A 22,839-nucleotide genomic window follows, 5' to 3' on the forward strand; every position below is an offset into this window, starting at 1 on the left:
CTCCTGGGCAGGAGCGACGGACACCCTATGATAGGTTCACCAAACGCTAGTCCGAAATGACTTTAAATTACGAAGGGAAGTCTCATACACTTCTCGTGGGAAGATACGTTGGTACAACCGTTTTTGGAAAATAGGTTGGAAGTTCCACAAAAGGCTGAACATCGGGTTCCCGTGTCCTAGAGCACTTCTACTCCTAGGTACGAAACCAAGAGAACTGAAAACGGCCACCCAAAAATGGGCACGTGAATGTTCACAGCAGCATTATTCATAACAGCTAAGAAGTAAAAATGACACGGATGCCCGCCAACTGATGAATGAACAAATAGAATGTGGTTTCTCTATACAGTGGGTATTATTTGGCCATCAAAAGGGATGAATTACTGATGCCTATGGTAACACGGATGAACCTGGAAACATTATGCTGGGTGGAAGGAGCCAGTCACCAAGGACCACATACTATGTGATTCCATTTACGTGAAATGTCCAGATCAGGCCAATCTATAAGGACAGAAAGTAGATCGTGGGTTGCCAGGTGTAGGGGTGGGGGAGAGCAAACATGGGGAGTGACTGCTGGTGGGCAAGGGGGTTCTTTTGGGGACGATGGAAACGTTCTCAAATTGACCAGAGTGATGGTTGCACAACTCCACAAATCTTCTGAGAACCGATGAATTATGCCCTTAAAAAAGATTTTTAATTTTTTTTTTTTTTTTTTGAGAGAGCATGGGCAGGGGAGGGGCAGAGAGAGAGGGAGACGGAATCCGAAGCAGGCTCCAGGCTCTGAGCTGTCAGCACGGAGCCCGATCTGGGGCTCGAACCCACGGACCTCGAGATCATGACCTCAGCTGAGGTCAGACACTTAACCGACTGAGCCACCCAGGCGTCACCGAATTGTACACTTTAAATGGGTGAATTGTATGGTATGTGGATTATAAATCGAGCCGTTAGTCACATAGATGGGTGCAGACCGTCAGCCCCCCCCCTCCCCCCACCCCGGCACATGTACCGGGGCAACGGCCTGCGCTTCTCGGTGACACAAACTAGTCTGCTTTGTAAATACTACATTCCGAAGCAGGGGTCCACAACTTCAGATATCCTTTTTTTCCCTCTTAGGGAAGTACAGAATTCCTTATTTACTGTAAATAGAAGGAGTAATGGTTTCATGATAAATGAATCCAAAACAAAGCCCATTTTCGTCTCCACTGGATAATACCGTTGTCTCATTTTTATGGCATCTGAACAGAGTTCGAATTTAGGACCCAAATTACCTGCCTGGACTGTTGAGGCTGTCAACTCTAATCATCTGAGCTTGCTTTAAGAGACCACGATCCATTAGGGTCCATTTGCACATTTATTTAAAACTGATTTTCCAAACCTTTCTCGATTTTTGGCTCTTTCTTCTCACTCAAGATTTTGTGCGGGTGGCATTTTGCGTTTGTGCCAACAGTGCAGAATTCGTTGTCCTTTTACTTCTAATTTGGACAGAAATCTTTCCACATCTGCAGTCTGAATTGTAGGCCCCCGGCCACTAGAAACAGCGATATTTTTCCTGAGAGGATCCGGATCCTCAGAGGGCGCCGTGAGTACGTGAAGTTTGTGTTGAGCATATGGTTTTGGGAGGTCGCGGAAAAGCCGTTTGACCTTAGGTACTCTTAGTGACCCCAGAAGAAAGCACTGGGCGGACAGTGTGTGGGCAGGTTCATTCAGCCTCCTCTCACCTGTAAATGCTTCATGAATCCATCTGGAAGGATGGTAATTTGCTCCCTGGGACAGATTTTCCAGGGCATTGGTAGCCCTGTCTGGACAGCAGGCCGACCTCAGCCAACACGTGTTAAGTACAAAGTGTGCTAGCCTCCTCCTTTCTGGCTTTTCATTTGGTAAGGCACTAGCAACTTCTCTGGTTCCCTAGGCGTCCTTCGCTTTTAGGAGACACCAGTTCCTTTCCAAGGCGTGCCTCGTATCAGACGGGCCTCCTCACCTTCTGACTTCCTGTGTTTGTTCTGGAAATCAGAACATGGCTCGAGATGAGGAAAGCTCCGCTCTGTGCCTCATGAGGGTTACCTCCACATTCAGTTCAAGAGAGCAGAGCATTTAATTTCATGTGTTGGCATAGGGCTTATAGGCTTCCTTCCTAAGAGTGTGTATTCTTCCCATATGGTTGTAGAATAATTTTGCCATTTTTAATAGCAGTGCTGGTGGGGTATAATCCAGACGCTGATTAATGGTAGGGCAGGATAATGATAGTAGCTAATAGGTATTGAGTTACGGGTAAGTGTATTGCTGTCCTCACATGACAGGGAAGGAAACTGAGGCTCAGAGCCTGTCCAGGGACCCACAGCTCAGAAGCAGCCACACAGGTCTGAATCCAGGCCTCTCTTTAACCCCATTGGCGTGCTGCCTTTTGGGGTAAATAATGTCCCCCGTTACAAGGTCAGAGCAAACTCTAATTTGTGCCTGATACTGGGACAGGAGGTAATCCATAAACAGATAGAGTTCTGTGTCGATCTGATTTCAAACCTAATGGTGCGTGTAATCACACGATTACTACCATCGGTCTGTGGCGCTGTTTGCTGAGACACCAGAGTTTGTATGTCTTACAGGAAGCTAGGCTGGCAACCGCAGTTTAGCACGCTAATGCTGCTAATTAGTGAGGCTCTCACTTACCTAAACAGACCGTTTGCCTTCGAAACCACTGGGTAAATGGGAGTCCAGTATTCTCCCATCTCAACCCACCCCTTTTGTCCTCTGTTTGGATACTGGCTGTAGTTCTTTCCTTAGCTATCTAGACCTTTCAAATAAAATGCGTACTAGCCGCATCAATGGAGGGGAGAAATGCTGAAAGGCTCATGGGAGTTTTGGTTGGTTGGCTCCGATGTCTCCATCCAGTAAGACCCCCTCGGGCTCTTACCGACCAGCAAGGATGAGCCTCGGGTCTGTGGTGCATGAACAGGAGGTAACCTGTTCTTCCCTTTCCACGCAGATATTGTGTCTGATTGGTCTCCTATGCACGAAGCTGCTATCCAAGGGCGTCTGTTGTCTCTGAGAAGCCTCATCAACCAGGTACGTGGCTTTGGGGGAAGCAAAAAGAGAGATAAATATGAAGCGTATCCTACTGTTCACCACACTGAGAAAAAAAATCATTTAGTCGGATATTAAGATATAAATTTCCTCGTCGGCAAAATGAGGTGATTCCTGTCCCCTTGAACCGTTTCTTTGGAGGCTGGCGTGATAATAGAATTTAATACAATCCTGTGCACACAATAGGTGCTATAATATCTATCGAGTGAATAACAGGCAGATGAGTGCGTTCAGGCTGCCTTCGCTTTATTCAGTAGACTGCATTCCTGAAAATTATCCCGTGACACATTCTGGTCTCAACTGGGGCGGTTTTACCGCTGAGGGCACATTTGACAACGGCTGGAGACATTTTTGGCTGTCACAGCTGGGAGTGGGGGTCGGGGGGGGGGTGATACTGGTATCTAGTGGGTAGAGACCAAGGATGTTTCTGAACATGGACAGAGCACAGGACGGTCCTCTACATCAAAAAACTCTCGGGGCGCCTGGGTGGCGCAGTCGGTTAAGCGTCCGACTTCAGCCAGGTCACGATCTCGCGGTCCGTGAGTTCGAGCCCCGCGTCAGGCTCTGGGCTGATGGCTCGGAGCCTGGAGCCTGTTTCCGATTCTGTGTCTCCCTCTCTCTCTGCCCCTCCCCCGTTCATGCTCTGTCTCTCTCTGTCCCAAAAATAAATAAAAAACGTTGAAAAAAAAAATTTAAAAAAAAAGAAAAGAAAACAAACAAACAAACAAAAAAAAAAAAAACAAAACTCTCCACCCCCAAATGTCAGTAGTGCTGAGGTTGGAAACCCCTGATGTGAAATAAATGCTTGAAATGTCTCTTTAAATACGTAATCTTGAAATTTTGAAGACATTTTCAGTGTTATTGAACCTCTAGGTGATGGTGGCTCCACCCAGTTTGAGATTCGTTTCTCTGCTCCTCAGGTGTCATCTCCAGTCCACACTGATTTAAGTTTTGCTGGTTTGAAACTATTGGGAACTTACGCAAAGATACTTTTAAAAAAGTGGGTTAAATCACCACTCAAAATTCTAATAAAGTTTTTGTTCAGAATGTTCTGTTTTCTGAAAAGACTATAGACCTTTTCACTTGGTAGTCTGGCCCCTTCTCAGCCTCATACTTTATTTTTTTAAATGCTTATTTATTTTTGAGGGAGAGAGAAACAGAGGATGAGCAGGGGAGGAGCAGAGAGAGAGAGAGAGAGAGAGAGACACACAATCCGCAGCAGGTTTCAGGCTCTGAGCTGTCAGCACAGAGCCTGACCCAGGGTTCGAACCCACAAACTGTGAAATCATGACCCAAGCTGAAGTCAGATGCTCAACTGACAGAGCCACTCAGATGTCCCTCAGACTAATGTTTTAAATGCATAAAGCACAATACCGAAGACCTATCAAATTGTTACAAAAATCAAACGTGACATAGTGATATAAAATGCATTAAATAAGATTTAGTTGGTGATGCTAATAACTACCCTATTTTCTAAGTAGGCTGAGCGTGTATTTTGAGATATTTCAGACACCTACAATAGTTATGATGTGGGGCACCTGCGTGACTCAGTCAGTTAAGCTTCCAGCTTCAGATCGGGTCATTGTCTCACAGTTCGTGAGTTCGAACCCTACCTCAGGCTCTCTCTCTCTACTGTTGGCGCTGAGCCCGCTTTGGATCCTCTGCCTCCCTCTCTCTCTGCCCCTCCCCTGCTCACTCGTGCTCTCTTTCTCTCTCTCAAAAATAAACATTAAAATAATAATAATAATGCAATATAAGTATCTGTTATTCCTCTCAGTGATTGCCCTATATACTGCTATTACTACTGTGGTTTTTTGTCTGGAGTCATAATGGAAGGACATCGTACATCCTAGGTAGTTGTTAGTGAAAATAAATGTTTTAAATTAAAAAAAAACCAATTTCATGGGCCTATCTAGAGTAAGAAATCCTTCTATGAGATAACAATTTCTAAAGAAAAATTTGAGACCACCCTAAGCCACTGTCTTCAGCTGTTTATGGTACCAGAGGCCTATTATCAATAGAAATATAGGGAGGAACATATAACTCTAGCTTAAAGCCGTTAAGCTGCTTCCCAGATAAAATGAAACATTTACCTTGTTTTGATAGGATGAAAAATGATCGCTGTAGCTTCTATATATCACTTATTAAATTGGACTGACATTCATTTATATTCAGTATTTATATGTTTAGTGCGCATCAGACGGAACCATTTCTTTATCTGAGCTCTATCGCATTATGTGAGCAAGTTGTCTTCTTGGAACCTCAATTTCTGCCTTCATAAAATGAGCATTCCAGTAACTACCCGTATTAGTCAGATCCTGCTGTGCAACAGAGCACCCCACACTCGGTGGCATCGTGCAATGAACGTTTATTTCTAGCTCACGAGTCTTTGGGTCAGCCAGCCGAGGCTGGGCTTGGCTCCAAGCTGTGGGTTGGGTCCAGCTCTGCTACATGTGTCTCCCATCCCTCTTGTTCTCATGGCAAAAGGCCGGGCAAAACCCCACCATGCACGAGGACTTCCAGTCTGTTTACGTCACATCTGCCAACATCCCGTTGGCCAAAGCAAGTCAGACGCTCGGGTCTGAAGTCAAGGATGAAGGAATTATATTTTGTCAACTATGAGGTGATGGCAAGGGTGTGAATGTATTATACTGCTAGAGGGGAATACAGAATTAAGACCAAAAATTCAGTCTATTATGTTACCTTATGTGGGTTTGTGAGAATGAACCGAGGTGACGTCCTGTAACTTACCTACTCCAGTTACCGTCACCACACATGGTATTTATTCTCTGACTACGATCTAATGACACTTCTAATAACGATCAAAGAATAGTGACAAACACAGGTGCTACACCAAACACACACATTTTAGGAAGGGGAATAAGACCAAACATTGAGATGACTGTAAAACAAAGAGAAAAGAAAAAGAAATTCTCATGTGGCCCAAGAAGGGAGAAACTGAATCCGTAACTCATTATTCTTCACGGTGGCTTCACATTAAAATAATCCAGGACATTTTTTAGCAATAACAATGCCTGGGCCTCACTCCAGGTATTCTGATTTAACCCAGGGCCATCTTCATGCATTGGTGGTTTTTTAAAAAACGTTTATTTATTTATTTTGAGATAGAGAGCGTGAGTGGGGAAGGGGCAGAGAGAGAGGGAGGGAGAGAGAATCCCAAGCAGGCTCTGCACTGTCAGCACAGAACCATGAGACCATGACCTGAGCTGAAGTCTAGAGCCAGACGCTTCACTGATGGAGCCACCCAGGCGCCCCACACTGGTAGTTTTCTAAAAACTCCTGTAGAGCCACTGTGTTCAAGGAATTTTTTTTTAAAAAGTCCATTTTGACAGTGTAGGAGAGAGAGAGACAGGCATTTGACAGGAAAGAAATAGTATAAGGAAAGGAACAAAAAGACTGATAAGTTGGATTTCTTTAAAATTAAGAACTTCATCAAAAGGCAATGTTTAAAAAGCAAGGAGACAAGCCACAGGTGAGAAAACATTTTACATATATAAATATACATGTATATGCATATACATAAATATATAAGTAAATACACATATGTATATATATTTATATACATATGTGTATACATATATACACACACACGCACACACATATCTTACAAAGGGCTCATATTCCTTGTCTAAAATCAATACAAAAAAGATAGGCAACCCAACAGAAAAATGAGCAAGAGACTTGGACTGGCATTTCATAAAAAAGGGATATCCAAATATTCAACAAATAAATCAAACTATGCTGGTTAGTCATTGGGATAATTCAGATTACAAGTGAGAGATTGTATTGCCAGCTTCTCCCACCAGAAGGGTTAAATTTCAAAAGACAGATAATACCAAGTATCGGCAAGAATGTGGGGCAACTGGGACTCTCTATGCTGCTGGTGGGAGTATAAATTATACAAATCACTTTGGGAAGGTGTTAAGCGATATTTACTAAAGCTGAAAATATCCCTACCCTATAACCCAGCAATTCTACTTCTAGGTCTGTATGCAACAGACACAGATACGGTAAGACCTTCGATTGCAAGTAACTTGTTCCGCGAGTGATTACAAGACGAGCAAACATTTCTAATAAATTTTAACGTGATAAACGAGCCATGTCTTGCAATACGAGTAGTGTGATGCCGAATGTCACGTGATCACAACTGAGCCAATGGTTCTTGAGGTTTGCTTTGACCTACGAGTGCTTTGGTTTACAAGCATGTTTCTGGACTCACTGTGCTTACAAACCAAGGTTTTACTGTATGTGTGTCTGTGTGTTCAGCAAAGGGCACAAACAGGTCTATTCATAGCAGCATTATTCATAAGAGCAACAGAACAAAAACCTTGAGAGCAACCTCAGTGTCCATCAAAAGTAAAATGGTTAAGTATATGATGGCATATTACTCAACGAGACTCTATACGGCAATGAAAATGGACGAATAAATGAGTGTGACAAGCATAATATTGAATGAAAGGAGCCATGCACACACACACAAATACATACTTCATGGTTTAATGAACATAATATTCAAAATCAGGGAAAATTAACGTATGGTGTTACAGATCAGCATCGTGGATGCCTTTGTGGATGAGAGGTGGGTCATAATTTGGATAGCGTGTATGTGGGCTTCTGGTAATGTTCTTTTTCTTTGCCTGTGTAGTGATGAGATGTATATTTCCTTTATGATAATTCCCTGAGATTTATGCTTAGGATTTATGAACTTTTCTTTATTGCACTTCCATAAAAATTTATTTGAAAAAAAAAAACCAGTAGCAGTTTGTTAGGCCAGCAGAAAGCAATTAAGGAATCACTTGACCATAGTGGGACCTTAATTTGGTGGTTCTCAGTCTGGACTGCACATTTGGAATCACCTTGAGATGTCTGGGATAAGGTGGAGCTCTTAAAAATACCGATGCCCGACTTCTATGTCCTTTGATTATATTGCAAGTGCTCTGGGATGCAGCCTGGTTATCAGGACTTTAAAAGCTCCCCGAGTGATTCCAAGGCACGGCCAAGACCGAGAACCTTAGCAATAAGGTCTCGCTGAGAGCGAGTGGTGAAGACTGGCTTTTCAGCTCCTCGAATAAAACTCCTTATGCTGCCCCCTGAAATCCTCAAACGGCTAAGTCACTAGTGAGAGGATATTAGCAAAGATCCTGGTGTTCTAAAACATCAGATCTTTAGGATGTGGCAGCTGATTGAAGGCTAAGTGATAAAGAATAGGAAGAAATCTCAGATGATGACGACCTACAAGTTACCGAGCGCTAAGCATTTTGTATACACCATTTCTTAGTGCTCATAACAACCTTATAGGGTAGGTACAGTTGGCCCCATTTTACAAATGAGGAAGCTAAGGCTGAGGGAGATAAGTAACCGGCTCAAGGCCGCACTGCTTGTTAGGGGATGGTGCCAGCGTTTGAACTTGGGAATCACTCTGCTACCCTCCCTCCGAGGTCTCCATCCGAGGTATGGAACAAGAATAGTGGTGCCATTCAGAGAATGAGGGCTGGCAAGACAAGGAGCCCTTTTCAGGGAGAGCTCGGTTGTTGGCAGAGGGTGAGTTGATGTGGTTAGTTGGGTCCCTAGGTGGTTGTGTCTTAGCAGGGAGTTAGAAACACGTACAAGGGGTAGAGATTTTGTTTTGAAAGCTGTATACCATATGTGGGGAGAGTATTGAGAGACAAAGAAAGGATTTGAGGGCAAAACCCTGAAATGTCTGTATGAGGAGATATTTGGAGGAAAAGGACAGAGTTAGTGAGAGAGGCAGTAAAAGGACAGTAGGAGGCCAGAGATAGAGCCTGTTTTTTTTGTTTTTGTTTTTTTGTTGTTTTGTTTTGTTTTGTTTTGTTTTTTAGGGAGAGCTTGGTTTTAGAAGCCAGAGGAGAGGTTTCACAAGGTTGGGATAAACCCATAGCAAATTCAGAGGTGGAAGGAGGCGGAGGTTAGAGCGACGTATATTGGATTCAATAAGGAGGAAGTCTCTGGTGATCTCTAGAAGCAGTTTCAGTGGGATTGTGTTGGTAGATGAGAGAAGGGCTAGAAGTTAAAGAAAGGGGGGCAGGCTATTTCTGAAAAAAAAAAAAACGGCAGGAGGAAGCAAAGGGAAGAAGAGCATTGGATGCAAGTTTGGAAGAGGGTGAGGAATGAGGAAGGGAAGACTTTGAAACGCAAAAGGAAAGTCTGCCTGAAGAGGAGAGAGTGGGGGGACGCATGTGAGATGTGGCCGAAAGAAAGTCGTGAGGTGGCAGAGGGACCGGGTGAGGTCCCGTGAGGCTGTTGGGGTGAGCTCACCTGTTCCTGCCTCAGAGAAAGGAGCAATGGTAGAAAAGACTGGAGACATGCAGAGAGTGGAATGTAGGAAGTCCTCCCATCAAGTGGCTTTGATCTCCTTGCTACAGAAGGGACTGGTGTATTCTGATGAACATGAGAGACAGGTATTCATGACCTTCCTCTGTGCTGAGTGTAGAGAACGATGTGTCAGTTGAGTATAGGACAAGGGGAAAAGTGTAACCCTGTAGTCTGAAAGTTGGGGGCGTATGATTTGAGGCTGGGACAGAAAGCCGCCAGGTACTGAGCACTGTGTCCCTCCCCATGGGTGTCCCGATACTGCCCAGCCTCAAGGACCCATCAAAAAGAGCGTCTGATTATAGACTGAGAGTAGGGACAATTGATTATAGAAAAATTAAAGTAAGCCATTTAATCCATTACCCCCCCCCCCCCCCGAGAACCTATTGCGGACTGGATCCTGTAGGAAGTAATGGGTTAAAAATTACTTCACAATATTATACGATTCAGATTTGTCGATAATTCAGACAAATTGCCACCGTTCATTTAAAGTGGAGCTGTAGCTCAGTGACGAACTGTACACGGAGTCCTGAGTTTGCAAAGCGGACCTTAACGCAAAGGAACCTCTTTGTAATATGAATATGTAATATGTGGTGAAAGGTTTTTGTGTGGCGATTAATTTCTTTTTTGCATTTTCATTTACCTGGGTGTTTGTATGAGTACCTAAATGATTGCTGAGAAATGGCAGTGGTCTCAAAAAAAAATGGCAGTGGTGACTGCAGGAGTACATTTCATCTCATGATCTGTTGCACAGGGAAAAACGCAAGTAACATTTTGCTGTGAATTTCTTGTGTGCTCTAGCAGTGCGAGTGGAAGAGATAGGACAAATATGGAGCACTGAGAGGAGGGTAAAAAAGGATTTGAAAACAAATCTTTGAGGGGATGCCTCCAGTTAAATAATAATAAAATCAGATAGCAGATGTCGCCCTGAAGTCCATGAGCACTACTTGTAAAGGGAGACATGCAAGAACTCCGTTCTTCTTGAGTTGCGGTCAGTAAGCATTTCTGAAGTGCACATTGGGTACAGATGGGATGTGAGGTTACAAAGGGAAGGAAGATATTGTCCCTTCCCTCCCTGGGAATAGCAGAGCTCCGGGGGGGGGGTGCAAAATGCTGAAAGGGATGTTGGAATCTCTCATTTACGAGTGGATTGTTTCTAGTCTCCCAGAACCATCCCCCCGCCTCAGGCCCACACAAAGAAGGGCTCTGGATTCAGGGTCCTGTGGACTCAGGTGTATGCCCAGAATTGTTGGACCTCTCAAAAATCTACGAGGTCACCCATCAGAGGCTAAAAGCCAACAGGACAGGGTGATCGGGAGGTTGACTGACTCATAAATGTCCACATAAGTGGAAGAACGTGTGTTAGGAATGCTGATGTGGGAAGCAATTTATTGGAATGGTTTTAGGCAAATTGTAACTCTTCTGGGAAGAAAAGCTAAATGTGTCACTAAGTCATCACTTAAACTAACCGGGTTCTTAACCGATGTGTCCCGAGGAAAAGAACTTTTACTGTACTCAGTTTCCTCCTGTTAAGGATAATGTAGTCCACCATCGGGGGGTCTGCGGAGCCTCTCCTGGAGCTCTTTTGATGTTTTGCTTGGGTTTGGCTCGTAATCCATCTCCTGGAGAGCACATTTCCCCAGAGGCTGACGAACCCCAGGGCCTTCAGACAACTTTCTTGGTTCTTTAGTCCTCGAGCGCCTGGAGCAAGAATGTACTTGCCCCTCTCCTTTGGGACTTTCTGCCTCTGCCTGTGGGGGTTCACCTCATGCTTTGGCCCTGTGTTAGTCATCTCTTGCTATGTAACGAATTACCCCCAAAGCCAGCGGCTTAATGTAATAGACATATATTAGCTCACAGTGTCTGTGGGTCAGGAATCTAGACACAATTTGCCTGGGTGAGGGACTCCTATGAGTCTGCAATCACGGTGAGGGCCAGAGACGTAGTCATCTTAAGAGGCAACTAGAGGCGGACCTGAGTCCTAACTCACTTACATGGCTGTTGGCGAGCATGAAAATTCCTTGTTTGTTTGTTTTATGTCATCAGGAATACCTTAGCATACTGTCAGACTGTGAGCCAGGTTGACTTTAAAAGAATTGTCGCAGCTCTGGATCTGTGGCTCAAAACCAACCCTACGGAACTGTCGCTTTGCGCTCATTACTCTGCTCATTTCCTCTCCAGGGGTGGCCTGTGAACCTCATCACAGCAGATGGTGTGTCCCCACTCCATGAAGCCTGCCTTGGAGGTCATGTCTCTTGTGCAAACATTTTATTAAAGCATGGAGCTCAGGTAAGTGCAGCTCAAATAATGTCTTAGAAACCATGAATGACAAACGAGTACTTCTATCCCTTTTGAATAATTTCCAGCATTTTTGACTAGCCTGAGTTGAGGTTTGAAGAGGGGTGTTTTCAAAAGTTGAACGTCCATCGGCAGGTAATGAAATATTATGGAAAACATAGACCATTTGGCCCCATAAGACCTGAATAATGGTCTCAAACCATGTCTACCGTTTCCTAATATTGGAAACTTGGACACGTTACTTAGGCTCTGAGCTTTAAGAGTCTGTGTCTGAGAAAAGGGAGAAAATAACAAGGAAGTTATGTAGCTTCTTGTGGTTTTGTGAGGGTTGAGAGACGTGAGGTATAGGATTATTATTTGAAGGGTGAGAATCAGGATGGCATAATGAGGTCCTAGAGAAGGAAGACACAAAGTCATTACGTTTGAAAGTAGGGACCAGTAAGTCTTCCATTAACTAAGTCCCCCATGTTCGAAAGTGATGGGCGAGTCTGATCAGAAAATTATATATATATATACACACACACACATATATATATACATATATACACATATATACATATACACATATATATATACACATATACACATATATATGTATATATATGTATATATGTATATATATATGTGTGTGTGTGTGTGTATATATATATGTGTGTGTGTATATATATATATATATATATATATATATATATATATATGTGAGTTTCTCATATTCTCTCAACCGGCATTCACTGAGCACGTATTATGTGCCTAAACTCTGGATAAAGATTCTTAGGACCTTCGTAAACTACATGAGGGCACAGCCAGATAGGTAAACACGTGAATAAGTGAATATAACCCTCGTTACTTTAATAGATAAACCGTGAAATCTCAGTAGCCTAATGCAATCAAAGTTGATTTCTTGCTCAACTGAAACTCCCGTGTGGGTGTGCTCTGTTGGGTGGCACTCTCTGGGGGTGATTCAGGCACGCAGCCTCCTTTCAGCCTGTTGCATCCATCTTCGACAAGTGGCTTTCACGTGTGCTCCTAGTGGTGGCCGCCACTCCGGGTGGCCAGAAGGAGAAAAGATGTAGAAGACTGCGCATGGAAGACGTTCAAGGGCCTATCTTGGCGGTGACATCTATCACTTTTGTCCGCACCCCGTGGGCCAGAACTCAGGCCACGTGTAACTGCCCGGGAGGCGGGGAAATGTATGGCCGTGAGCCGCAAGGAGCGGAAGTTGGTTTGTTGAATGCACAGCATCTCAGCCACGGCAGGCCATTACACGGCGCTCTTTTTGCCCACTATATCCTGCGGTGTAACAAAGCGCCCCAACTTAATGACTGAAGACAATAGCCATTTATTTATGTCACAAATCCTTGTGTTGGCCAGATGGTTCTTCTGGTCGGTTGGCTGGGGCAGGCTGGTTCGTGATGACCTTGGCCAGGATGGCTGAGGAGACGGAAAATCCCCGCGTGGTCTCTCATCCTTTGGCAGGCAGCCTGGGCCTGTTCACGTGGTAGCGGGGATTCCAAGAGCATCAAAAGAAGGTGGGCTCTCAGCTTGGGGCACATTTGCTGTTGTCCCATCGGCCAAAGCAAGTCCCCTGCGCACGCCCCGATTCAAGGAGGAAGAGCGGTGTCCGTCCTGTGAGGGGAGGAATTGCAAGGCTACATTGTAAAGGGATATGCATCCTGTGCAGAGAATCTGAGGCCATTTTTGCAAACTACCACCATGTGATAAGCATGAACGCTAAGGTGGTTGCTGGGAGCACACGGAAGGGTTCCTGGCCCGTTCGTTTCTGGTGGGGGAGAGACGAGGCCCGAAGAGGATCCCTAGGGGAAATGATGTCTAAGTTGAAACGTAAAGGACCCGTTGGAATCGGCTGAATGCTGGGTTGTCCGTGCCAGGAGATGGCTTTCTCCTGACAGTAGTTGTAGAGAGCCATAAATGAGTGCGTCATCGGGTGTATATTGGGGTTAGGTTTCCACACATGGAAACAGGGCCAGGACTCAGGAAAGGCAGAGAGGCACCTAGGGTGCAAGCTTTAAAGAGCCCCTCACTCTCAGGGCTGTGCAGCATCACGTGCCCCTGGGAGTGAGTGTCTCCTTAAACTTTGCACCCTCACATCTTCTGTGCCTCCCTAATCCTAGCCTTCCTTGGAAATGGCTTGTGAGAATGACTTCATTGTCTTCATAATATCTCTGCTGAACGGATTCACCGCAGAATTATTTGACAATGTAGAAAGATTGCATTTGGCTTTGCTCTTTCCTATTCGATTATAGCCCAAACGCCGTGAAGTCGGATGTTAACTTGTAAGTTTCTGTCTGCTTTCCAGCGTTTGGAAAGATCGCCCCCAAAGATGATAGTTTTATGGCCCTGTAGGACATTAGCCGGTCTTGTATCTATTAGCAAATGTATTTCAGCATTTAATTGGCTGACTATATAAATTCTGCTTTGAGCCAGCCTTACCCCCTTACCGGTTCCCTCATCGATGAACGAGCTGAATAAAATCTTTGGCACATACTCACCCTACATTTCTGTGAAAGTCACACTTAAAAATTTTTTAAAGATGATACGTTAACAACTCTAAAAGGTTACTCTCACTGCTGTGAAGGAAACTGGAATGGTGTGGGTTGGGTCTAGAATGGAATGTTGAAAACGAGATTCGTTTGTAAGCTATTGGAATTAGCCTAACTAGTTTCAGAGTTCATGTTCTTGGGGGCATGGAAATGATAGACTATGCCATAACATTCTCAGTGCCGTCCCTCATTCAGTTTTTCAAAACCTTGTGGAATTTGGTATTTTTGTCCTCATTTTATAGCTGTGGAATTTCAGGCTCAGAGGAGTTAAACAGCAGCTTGAAAGTAGGGCAGCCCAGATTTGAACCCAGGACACCCCTCTGCCTGCCTTCAGCCTGGAGCTTTTCTTTCCAGGTGAATTGTGTCACCGCCGACTGGCACACTCCTTTGTTCAATACCTGTATCAGCGGCAGCCTGGACTGCATCACTTTGCTTCTTCATCACGGTGCCAGCCCCCACCCGGTGAGCGACCTGGCATCTCCCATCCATGAAGCTGCTAAGAGAGGTAAATCTGAATTTAAAATTTCCACCCCTGCTTCAACAGACATCTTCCTTTTGCAAGGAAGAAGGAAGAGGAGGGAGATTAAAAAAATTTTTTTTCAATATTTACTTATTTTTGAGAGAGAGAGAGAGAGAGAGATTCTTAGCTTATTTCTCGATGTTTATTTTTGAGAGAGCAGTCAGCACAGAGCCCAATGCAGGATTCGTACCCACGAGCCGTGAGATGGTGACCTGAGCTGAAGTCAGAGGCTTAACTGACTGAGCTGCCCAGGCGCCCCGAGGAGGGATATTTTTTGAGGGATATTTTCTCAGTGTGGGATCCTGGGACCAGACACATCAGCCTGGTCTGGCATGCCGTTGTAGATTCTTGGCCCTCACGCCTGACCCCCTGAATCAGCAACTCTGGGGTGGGGCCCAGCCACCTGCAGTTTGTTTCACAACCACCCAGGTGATTTGGATGCACCCACAGTTCGAGAAGCCCCCTTTTGCAGCCTCTGGAATGTGGCTCACTGCCGGGTTTCTGGAACAGGGTCTGGCACATAGTAGACTATCCGTCAATGTTTGTGGAATACCTTGTTGAACACATGACCCCACAAAAATCAAATGATTTTATAAAACAAGTTATATCCTTCTATTTTAGGGCCTTAAGGAATGTTGTCACAGGGCCACCTAGGATTTTTAAGTGGAACAAACTTTCAGTTTTTGGAAATATAGGATGTTGTATACAGCTTGGGGTGATTGTCCACCACGCCTAGCCTTATTGACGTATAATTGACAAATAAAATTGTACACATTTAAGGTGTACATAATGACGTGATACACATGTACATTACGGAACGGTCACCACAGTCAAATTAATGAACACATTCATCACCTCATATAGTCGCCATTTTGTGTGTGTGTGTGTGGGGGGGGGAACACTTAAGATCTACTGTCTCAGCAAATTTCAGGTACACAGTACGGTATCCCGAACAGTCACCATGCTGTACGTTAGATACGCAGGACTTATTCAGCTGGGGTAATACTCTCCACAAAGTCGTAATTTTTCCGACATTCTTCACTCGGGCACAAAACACAACATGGCCAGTTTTGCTCCTCTCCAGAGTTCATTCCCGCCCTCATCACCATCATGACCACACATCGGCGGAAGGGAGAGTTTTTAGCTCCTTGGTGGCTTTCCCAGGATGGCTCCCCGGGAACCTTACGGCAACCCCATGTGACTGAATCCATCCATATGCTAATTATCTCCCAGAGCGTTGACATTTATTCCTTAAGAGACGGGGCAGCTCATCATATTCGCTGGGTGCATAGAACTCAAATGATGTAAAAAGCGAAACGCAGAGGAGCAGTGTTTTAAAGTACAGCCTCCTAGACCAAGCAAGGGTGATGCGGCTTCTGCCAGCCCCCCCTCTGCCAGACTGGGCCCCGCTCCCGTTGGATTTGGCGGCTGAACCCCACCTGGGCCCACGGTGGCCTGTTTCTCCCAGGGCCTGCCCTAGGGGACCCTGTGGGCTGCCTGCCCCATCCCATGGCCCACACCGTGCCCTTTCCTCTTCAGGTCCCCCCGCGGTCCTGTCCCTCCACACCCCTCCCGACCCTCACTTCGGTTTCTATATCCGGGCCGATTACAAGGCCACCAACGCTTGGAAAAGGTTGCCGGTCGCTTACCGGGGCTGGTAAACCCAAGTGGGGCTCTACCCGGAGCTGCAGCTACCATCTCAACAGTCAACCCATTCCCTGATGGCCGGGATTAAACTCATTCCCTATTCCCCGCGCTAGCTTCTGGTCCCGGGGAAATGTACGCACCCCAAACACAGGGAAGGTGCGGTCTCCCGGCTGAGGGAATTTGTGCGATAGCGTCTTTCTTCTGCTTTGGGCTGCAGGCCACGTGGACTGCGTCGAGATCCTGGCAGCTCACGGAGGCAACCTCAACCTCAACATCAGCCACCTGGGCACCCCTCTGTATTTGGCGTGCAGGAAACAGCAGGTGGCCTGTGTCAAGAAGCTTCTGGAGTCAGGTGAAACATTTTAGAAAGCACGCGACACGAGGAAAGAAGACGAGAAAGAAACGAAATGCGTTTGAAAGCTCTCTGTGTTGTAGCAGGGGACACGGTGGGGGCAGTGGACTCAGACGGGATCGGGGTTCACGGTGACTGTGTTCCCGTGGGGAAATATTTGAAGCTGTTTGAGTGTTCGTTGTCTCCCTTGTCATGCGGATGATGATGATGGCAGTATTTCCTCCCAGGGTGGTCCCTGCTTCTCCTCCCTCCCCTCGGCCACCTCCCTCCGCGGCGCGCAGGCACGTTCTTAGCCCCGCTGACTCCCACAGCTGCTGGACCAGGCCTGGGTCTCCCCCCCGGGGCCTCCTTCACCAGTGTGCTTGGATCCAGAAGTTCCACCTGTCCCGGTTGCAGCTCATTGTAAATCTTCTGTTATCCTCAACAAGGCCTATGTAGTACCCTTCTTTTTCACCTCCCTGCTGTTGTCCAGTCTCTTGTTCAACCTTGGAAGACCATTTCATCACCCCTGTAGTTATCTGAGTCCCGCTTACTCTTCAAAACTCCAGTAACCTTTCCCTTCCCTCGAATGTTCTTAACGTTTTTTGTTGTTGTTGCCTTCTACTCGTTTGGCGGCCATTGCCATGAGTTAGAAGATTCGTTCTTATTTTCTCTCTCTTTCCGCCTCCATCTCTCTCTCTCTCTTTCTCTCTTTCTATCTTTCCCTCCCATTTTCCCTCCCTCTCCCATAATGCTCTAGGTAGATTTTAAGCTCTCAGGAAAGGGCCAGGTTTCACATCCCTCGCAAAGCCAAGAACAATACGGGGACAATCCAGTTCATATCTGTTCAATCCAGTTAATATTTGTTGAGTGGACGTAGTTTCCCATTTTACTAGAGGGACAGCAGCTCAGGCAAAACCACACGTCTCCACGTGTCCCCATGGGAGCCGGCATCCAGCTGGGGTGGGGATTTGTAGAGACTGTAGAGACAGGATTGGCTTGGGATGGGCCTAGAAATCCACCTCATTCCTGAAGAGGAGGACTTTGCCATCTTTCCTGTGACCTTGGAATTGGCCACCTTGTTCTATGAGATGCCCTCACAAGCTAGTTGCTGTTTACAGTTCATATCACACAGTCCCAGGTCCCGGGTTTTACACCCCATAACAGTTGCTCAGTGTGTGAATATGGTGCTCGGTATAGATGAGATTTCACCGTCTGGCCTCACTTCCAGTTTGTACAAATATTTACACTCCTTTAATAGTGAACGTGCAGCTTTCACACCACCAGGATTCTTGTTGTATGTAACACACCTGTGTATAGCACTCAAAGGCAAGGTGTTTTGTTTTGTTTTTAAGTTTATTTGTTTATTTTGAGGTAGGGGGAGGGGCACAGAGAGGAGAGAGAATCCCAACACGGGGCTCGATCTGGCCAACCATGAAATCATGACCTGAGCCCAAACCAAGAGTCGAACGCTTAACCGACTGAGCCACCCGGGTGCCCCAAAGGCAAGGTTTTAAGCCTCATGTGCAGTATAGCTCATTGTTGTGCCGTCAGTCACATCGTCAGATGGCATCTTCCCCGTATTGTTAAACGGATTCCAGTCATGCCCATTTTTGCGGAACTGCCCTGCCCACTGCAGACGCCCTTTGGTTAAGGACTTTTGCGGCACAGTCGTTTGAGGAGGGGGATGCTGGGACTTGGCTTCTTGGCTGACTCTCTGTTCTTCTTGTGACCGCATAGGAGCAAATGTGAACGAAGGCCGAGGTCTGGACTCCCCTCTTCACGCAGTGGCCAGGGCATCCAATGGGGAGCTGGCCATCCTGCTCATGGATTTTGGAGCGAACCCCCAGGCCAGGAACGCTGATGGCAAATGTCCCTTGGAGTTGGTGCCTCCAGAGAGCCCTCTGACCCAGATCTTCTTGGAGCGTGAAGGTGCTTCCCCCTTGCCCGAGCCTAGGCCCTAATCCGTAGAGACTCCTGCGGGCTCTAGCGGGAGACAGGTACTTACCGAGTTCTGACTTCTGATACCATGTGAGAGACCGTTCTCTGCCATCCCCCATTGTGGGGTGCTGAGAGAATCTAGTATTCGACAAGGTACGGTACCGGCTATGTAGTAAGGAACCATCTGTCGTTTGCGATGTTGGAGACAGGCTATCTTGGGTGATCGAGTATTCAGATATGGGGTAGGCCAGCTTTGACAGCATTAACATATCATTAAAAAATGTTTGATATTAAAGTTACCTAAAACATACTTTAGAATGATGCAGTGGAACCCTCTTTGGGGCTGGACCGTGCCCCTGGATGCCTCACTGCTCTACAGATGGGCCAGGCTACGGGGCGCCGGGTTTGTGGGGGCAAGAAGGCAGCTCATTGGTGATGAGATACTTACTGTTATAAGTCAGGAACCACTGAGTCCACACTCCTTCACAAATGAGAACCAGCACTCTGGACCCAAACAACTAAACATTGTCACTGAGTGCCGTGCAAGGGGGTAGGGCTGTGGGCTGGGGTGGGGCGCAGAGACCCCTCCTCCCCTGGCATTCACAATTGTCCCTGGAAATGGAGAGCGGCCCGCTCAGGACCTACTTTTTCACCAGAGTGTGCACTTTGTTAAGTTTTCGGGATTGTGGGACCCTGCATGTGGCCGCCCTGGGAGAAGAGCTCTGACAGCGTGTCATCCGGTTATATTCTCTTCGCGGGCTGAGCATTGGGCCTAGCTCTGTGCAGAATCGTACCGCGGCCGCCGAATCCTTCCCGCCGCTCCGATTGCCCCGGGTACTTGCAGCCAAAGACCTGCCTCAGGGCCCCCCAGACAAGGCCTGTACTCTCTGAGCAGCGTCAGCGGGCTAGGGAAGGCCAGGCCCCGGGCGCAAGGAACGGTTCAACTGAGACCCCTTTACATTAGGCAGCGGGGTGATTGCCAGGCCATTCTACCTGCGTTTTGGTGATTTGTTTTTTCAAAAAAATTCTATCTATCTATAGGCCTGCTTCTCCAGCAGGTCCAGACTGCACTATGCTTGGGGCCCATGATGTTTTTAGGGACCCACAGAAATGTTGTAATTCCCTTTCAAATCTGAAGGAAAAAAGTGGATAAAACTCAACCTGGATTATGTTTGTCTTTATACCCACACAGTTGTAAAATACCGTTTTTTTTTTCCCCATTGGGAAAGAGGGCCACAAAAGCAGAAGGGCCTCCTGGGCCCCTAAAGTCCCTAGGTCATGTACATAGACACACACACACACACACACACACACACACATAATCCCCTCATCTGCCTCAGCAAATAATCCCAGCAGATTTTCCGATCACGTCCACAGGCTCTTCCTTCTACTTTCTGTCCCCAAGCCCATTCGTAGGCTCCTACATTGCTTTTCATTCCTTTGATTACATTTTGGTGACGGTGTGATCGATGATCCCGCCGGTTTGTAAAATGTCATTTGTCACTGGAGAGAATTACTGCTGCTTTTGCCTCCATGAGTCATTTTCGGAGTCATTTGCCCCTCTCAGCAGCCTGGAAGCCCACAGGAAATGAGGCCAGGCAGGCACAGAAGGCCAGACCTGCAGATCTAACAGCAGATTCTGTCTCTGGATGTCCCTGGAAAGGAGTTCAGGAATAGTACCACCCCACCCGCCTTGAAAAGCGTCTAGAGCAGTGTTGACTCATGGCGCACAAGGAAAACTAAAAAAAAAAAAAAAAATGCCGGTCAGCCCAGTGCGACAGGAGCCACGCCCCACATTACTTTCGCTGCACAGCATCGTGTGAAGCGTGAGTGTTGCTGGGCGAAAAAAAGAAATCGAGACCCAGAGCGACAGATAGTTCGCAGAGAGAAATTAGCCGGTTTTATTACTGAGCAAAGCAAACTGCTCGAACGCTCGCAGGTGCCAGCGCTCTATGGAATGAAGGCTGCAGTTGTACGTCATCCTACTTACAGTAAACGGCAGATATTCGATTGGCGTCGGTAGCTGCACTGAGCTAACTCTGATGTCCCGCTTTTCTGCATCGTCCAACAGTTCTTCATCGGTTCCTCCTCCAGCCGTTCCTGACAGCGTGTCTAGCACACGTGATTAGTCACGTCCCTCACCATTCCTTTACGAGGTGAACCGAAGTTCAGTTTCCCCGCAGTGTACTTTCCGCCGCTTGTTAATGTGTGCCTCGCGCGCGCTGGGAAGCAGTTCGTTAGTACATGGCTCCAGTGGCACTGAGCGTAGTCTGGAAGGTTCCCTCAATCCCGACGGGGGCCTTCGGAGTGTGCCGTGAGGTCCCGCTTGAAAATCCCGCATTCATTTTCGTTGATGGTGCGTGCGGCCCTTTCCACCTGCCCTTCTCCATCACCTGAGAAACAGGCAACCGACTTGTAGGGACGCCGTAGGAAATCCGAGGCCTCTGGATCTTTCTGCGTGTGTTCTCAACCCTGGCTGCACAATAAGATGACCTGGGGCACGTGCCTTTAAAAAAGCCAGATGGACAGGCCCCACCTGACGTTCACTGACGCACCATCTCAGGGGTGGGACCCAACACCGTGTGGTTTCAAGCTCGCCCGATAGGTGATTCTAAAATGCATCCTGGATTGAGGGCCACTGCCTTCTGGGATTCTTGACGGTGCATAGCTTGGCTTTTTTGTGTGTGTTTGATAACCAAAGCACAATTCCCATTACAGTTTGGTGCAGGGGGTGGGGGAGGGGTGGGAAATCGTTCCCCACCCTTTTACTCCATAACGGGGTTTCTCAGCCTCAGCTCTGTTTACGTTTCGGGCCAGGTGGGGGCTGTGCTGTGCACCATATGATGTTTAGCGGCCTCTCTGGTCTCTACCAGCCAGATGCTGGTAGCGCCTCTCCCCCAGGTTGTGACAAACGGAAGTGTCTCTAGGCTTTGCCAACTGTCCCCTCCTTTTCCCCTCCCCCCCAGCCCCCTGTTGAGAACCACTGTCCTGAAATGTAAACTCTTGGCTGGTTCCCTGTGCCAGGTGTGTGCTGGCATCGGGTTAGCCCTGAACGCAGAATAAAAAAAACAAATATGACTTACTCAGGTAACATACACTTACTTGGGCCTCACTGACCGCTCACTTTAGTTGAATATCCCGAAACTGCTAGATTATAAAAATACACGTTTGTGTCTCGAAATACCCTCTCTTTTTTCTTAAGGTAAAAATACAAGGAAGCTGTTAAACATGAATTTTCTCTCCATCCTGGGGAATTTTGTGCGGCTTCGTCATTCCAGACTTAGCTGCCTTAGGCCTCCATTAGCGGGAGTAGGCTTTGACTTTTTTTTTTTCTCTCCAGTCTCTTCTAAATCAAAACCTAACAAGCTCATTTGCATGAGATTCCGGGTAAGAGAGACCATGGCCTAAAAATGCTGCCCCCGCCCCCCGACCCAAAACCAGAACACGGTCTTCGGGAGAGCGGCGTTATCTCCTTGTGACCGTGGTGCGGCTCGGGTGCTGTAAAAGGAGGAAAGAGCAAGTAGTCTTGGGTCGCTGGCACCAACGTGTGGCTTGTCTCCCCGTCTCTCTGCAGGGCCTCCTCCTCTGCTGCAGCTGTGCCGCCTTCAAATCCGGAAGTGCTTCGGAATCCAGCAGCATCATAAGATCAACGAGCTCTTTCTCCCAGAGGAGCTGAAGCGTTTTCTCCTACACATGTAAATGAGCTATCTCAAAATCTCAGGGGGATATCACAGGCCGCACACGAATGTGGTTGAATGTTGTGGCCACCGGCATTGTGAAATAAATCCAGGTTTACGAAGCTTGGCTAACTTGGTGTCCATTCGATTTTTATCTTCGATGGCAACACGCTGGGCACTTCTGTGTTGTGGGTTGGAAGGCGTGAGGACTCCCCCCCGCCCCCCCCCCCCAAGAGGGTGGCCAAAAGAACAGCTGTCGTTTGAACCTCGACTGCGGCCGAGCACTGAGCTAGGACCGCTTAATGCGCTAATTCAGCCCTCACAGCAGCCCTGCCAGGTGGGTACCCCCCTCCCCTTCTGCAGGTGAGACGCAGAGACTCGGGGAGGTCAGCTTGTCCGCTGACTCACGGTTGCCACTGCTGTCTTGGCTCCGTCCCT

General features: G+C 47.0%; 1 protein-coding gene across 4 annotated transcripts in view; it reads left to right on the forward strand.

The window, feature by feature from the left end:
* ASB9 (ankyrin repeat and SOCS box containing 9) overlaps positions 1 to 22,533 on the forward strand; it is a 29,044-nt gene extending 6,511 nt beyond the window's left edge. For 3 of the 4 annotated variants that reach the window (XM_053891821.1, XM_053891820.1, XM_053891823.1), the window contains exons 2-7: positions 2,978 to 3,057; positions 11,608 to 11,715; positions 14,640 to 14,790; positions 16,670 to 16,804; positions 18,524 to 18,715; positions 22,299 to 22,533. In XM_053891821.1, coding sequence (XP_053747796.1) covers positions 2,978 to 3,057; positions 11,608 to 11,715; positions 14,640 to 14,790; positions 16,670 to 16,804; positions 18,524 to 18,715; positions 22,299 to 22,423 — 791 coding nt within the window. In that variant the 3' untranslated portion in view covers positions 22,424 to 22,533. Of the gene's footprint in view, positions 1 to 2,977; positions 3,058 to 11,607; positions 11,716 to 14,639; positions 14,791 to 16,669; positions 16,805 to 18,523; positions 18,784 to 22,298 lie in introns of all 4 variants that reach the window. The other variant, XM_053891822.1, reaches the window with a different exon arrangement.
* Positions 22,534 to 22,839: the final 306 nt, after the last annotated feature.

This window comes from Panthera pardus, unplaced genomic scaffold (assembly GCF_024362965.1).
Source record: "Panthera pardus isolate Hobbes unplaced genomic scaffold, ASM2436296v1 HiC_scaffold_27, whole genome shotgun sequence".
NCBI lineage: Eukaryota > Metazoa > Chordata > Mammalia > Carnivora > Felidae > Panthera > Panthera pardus.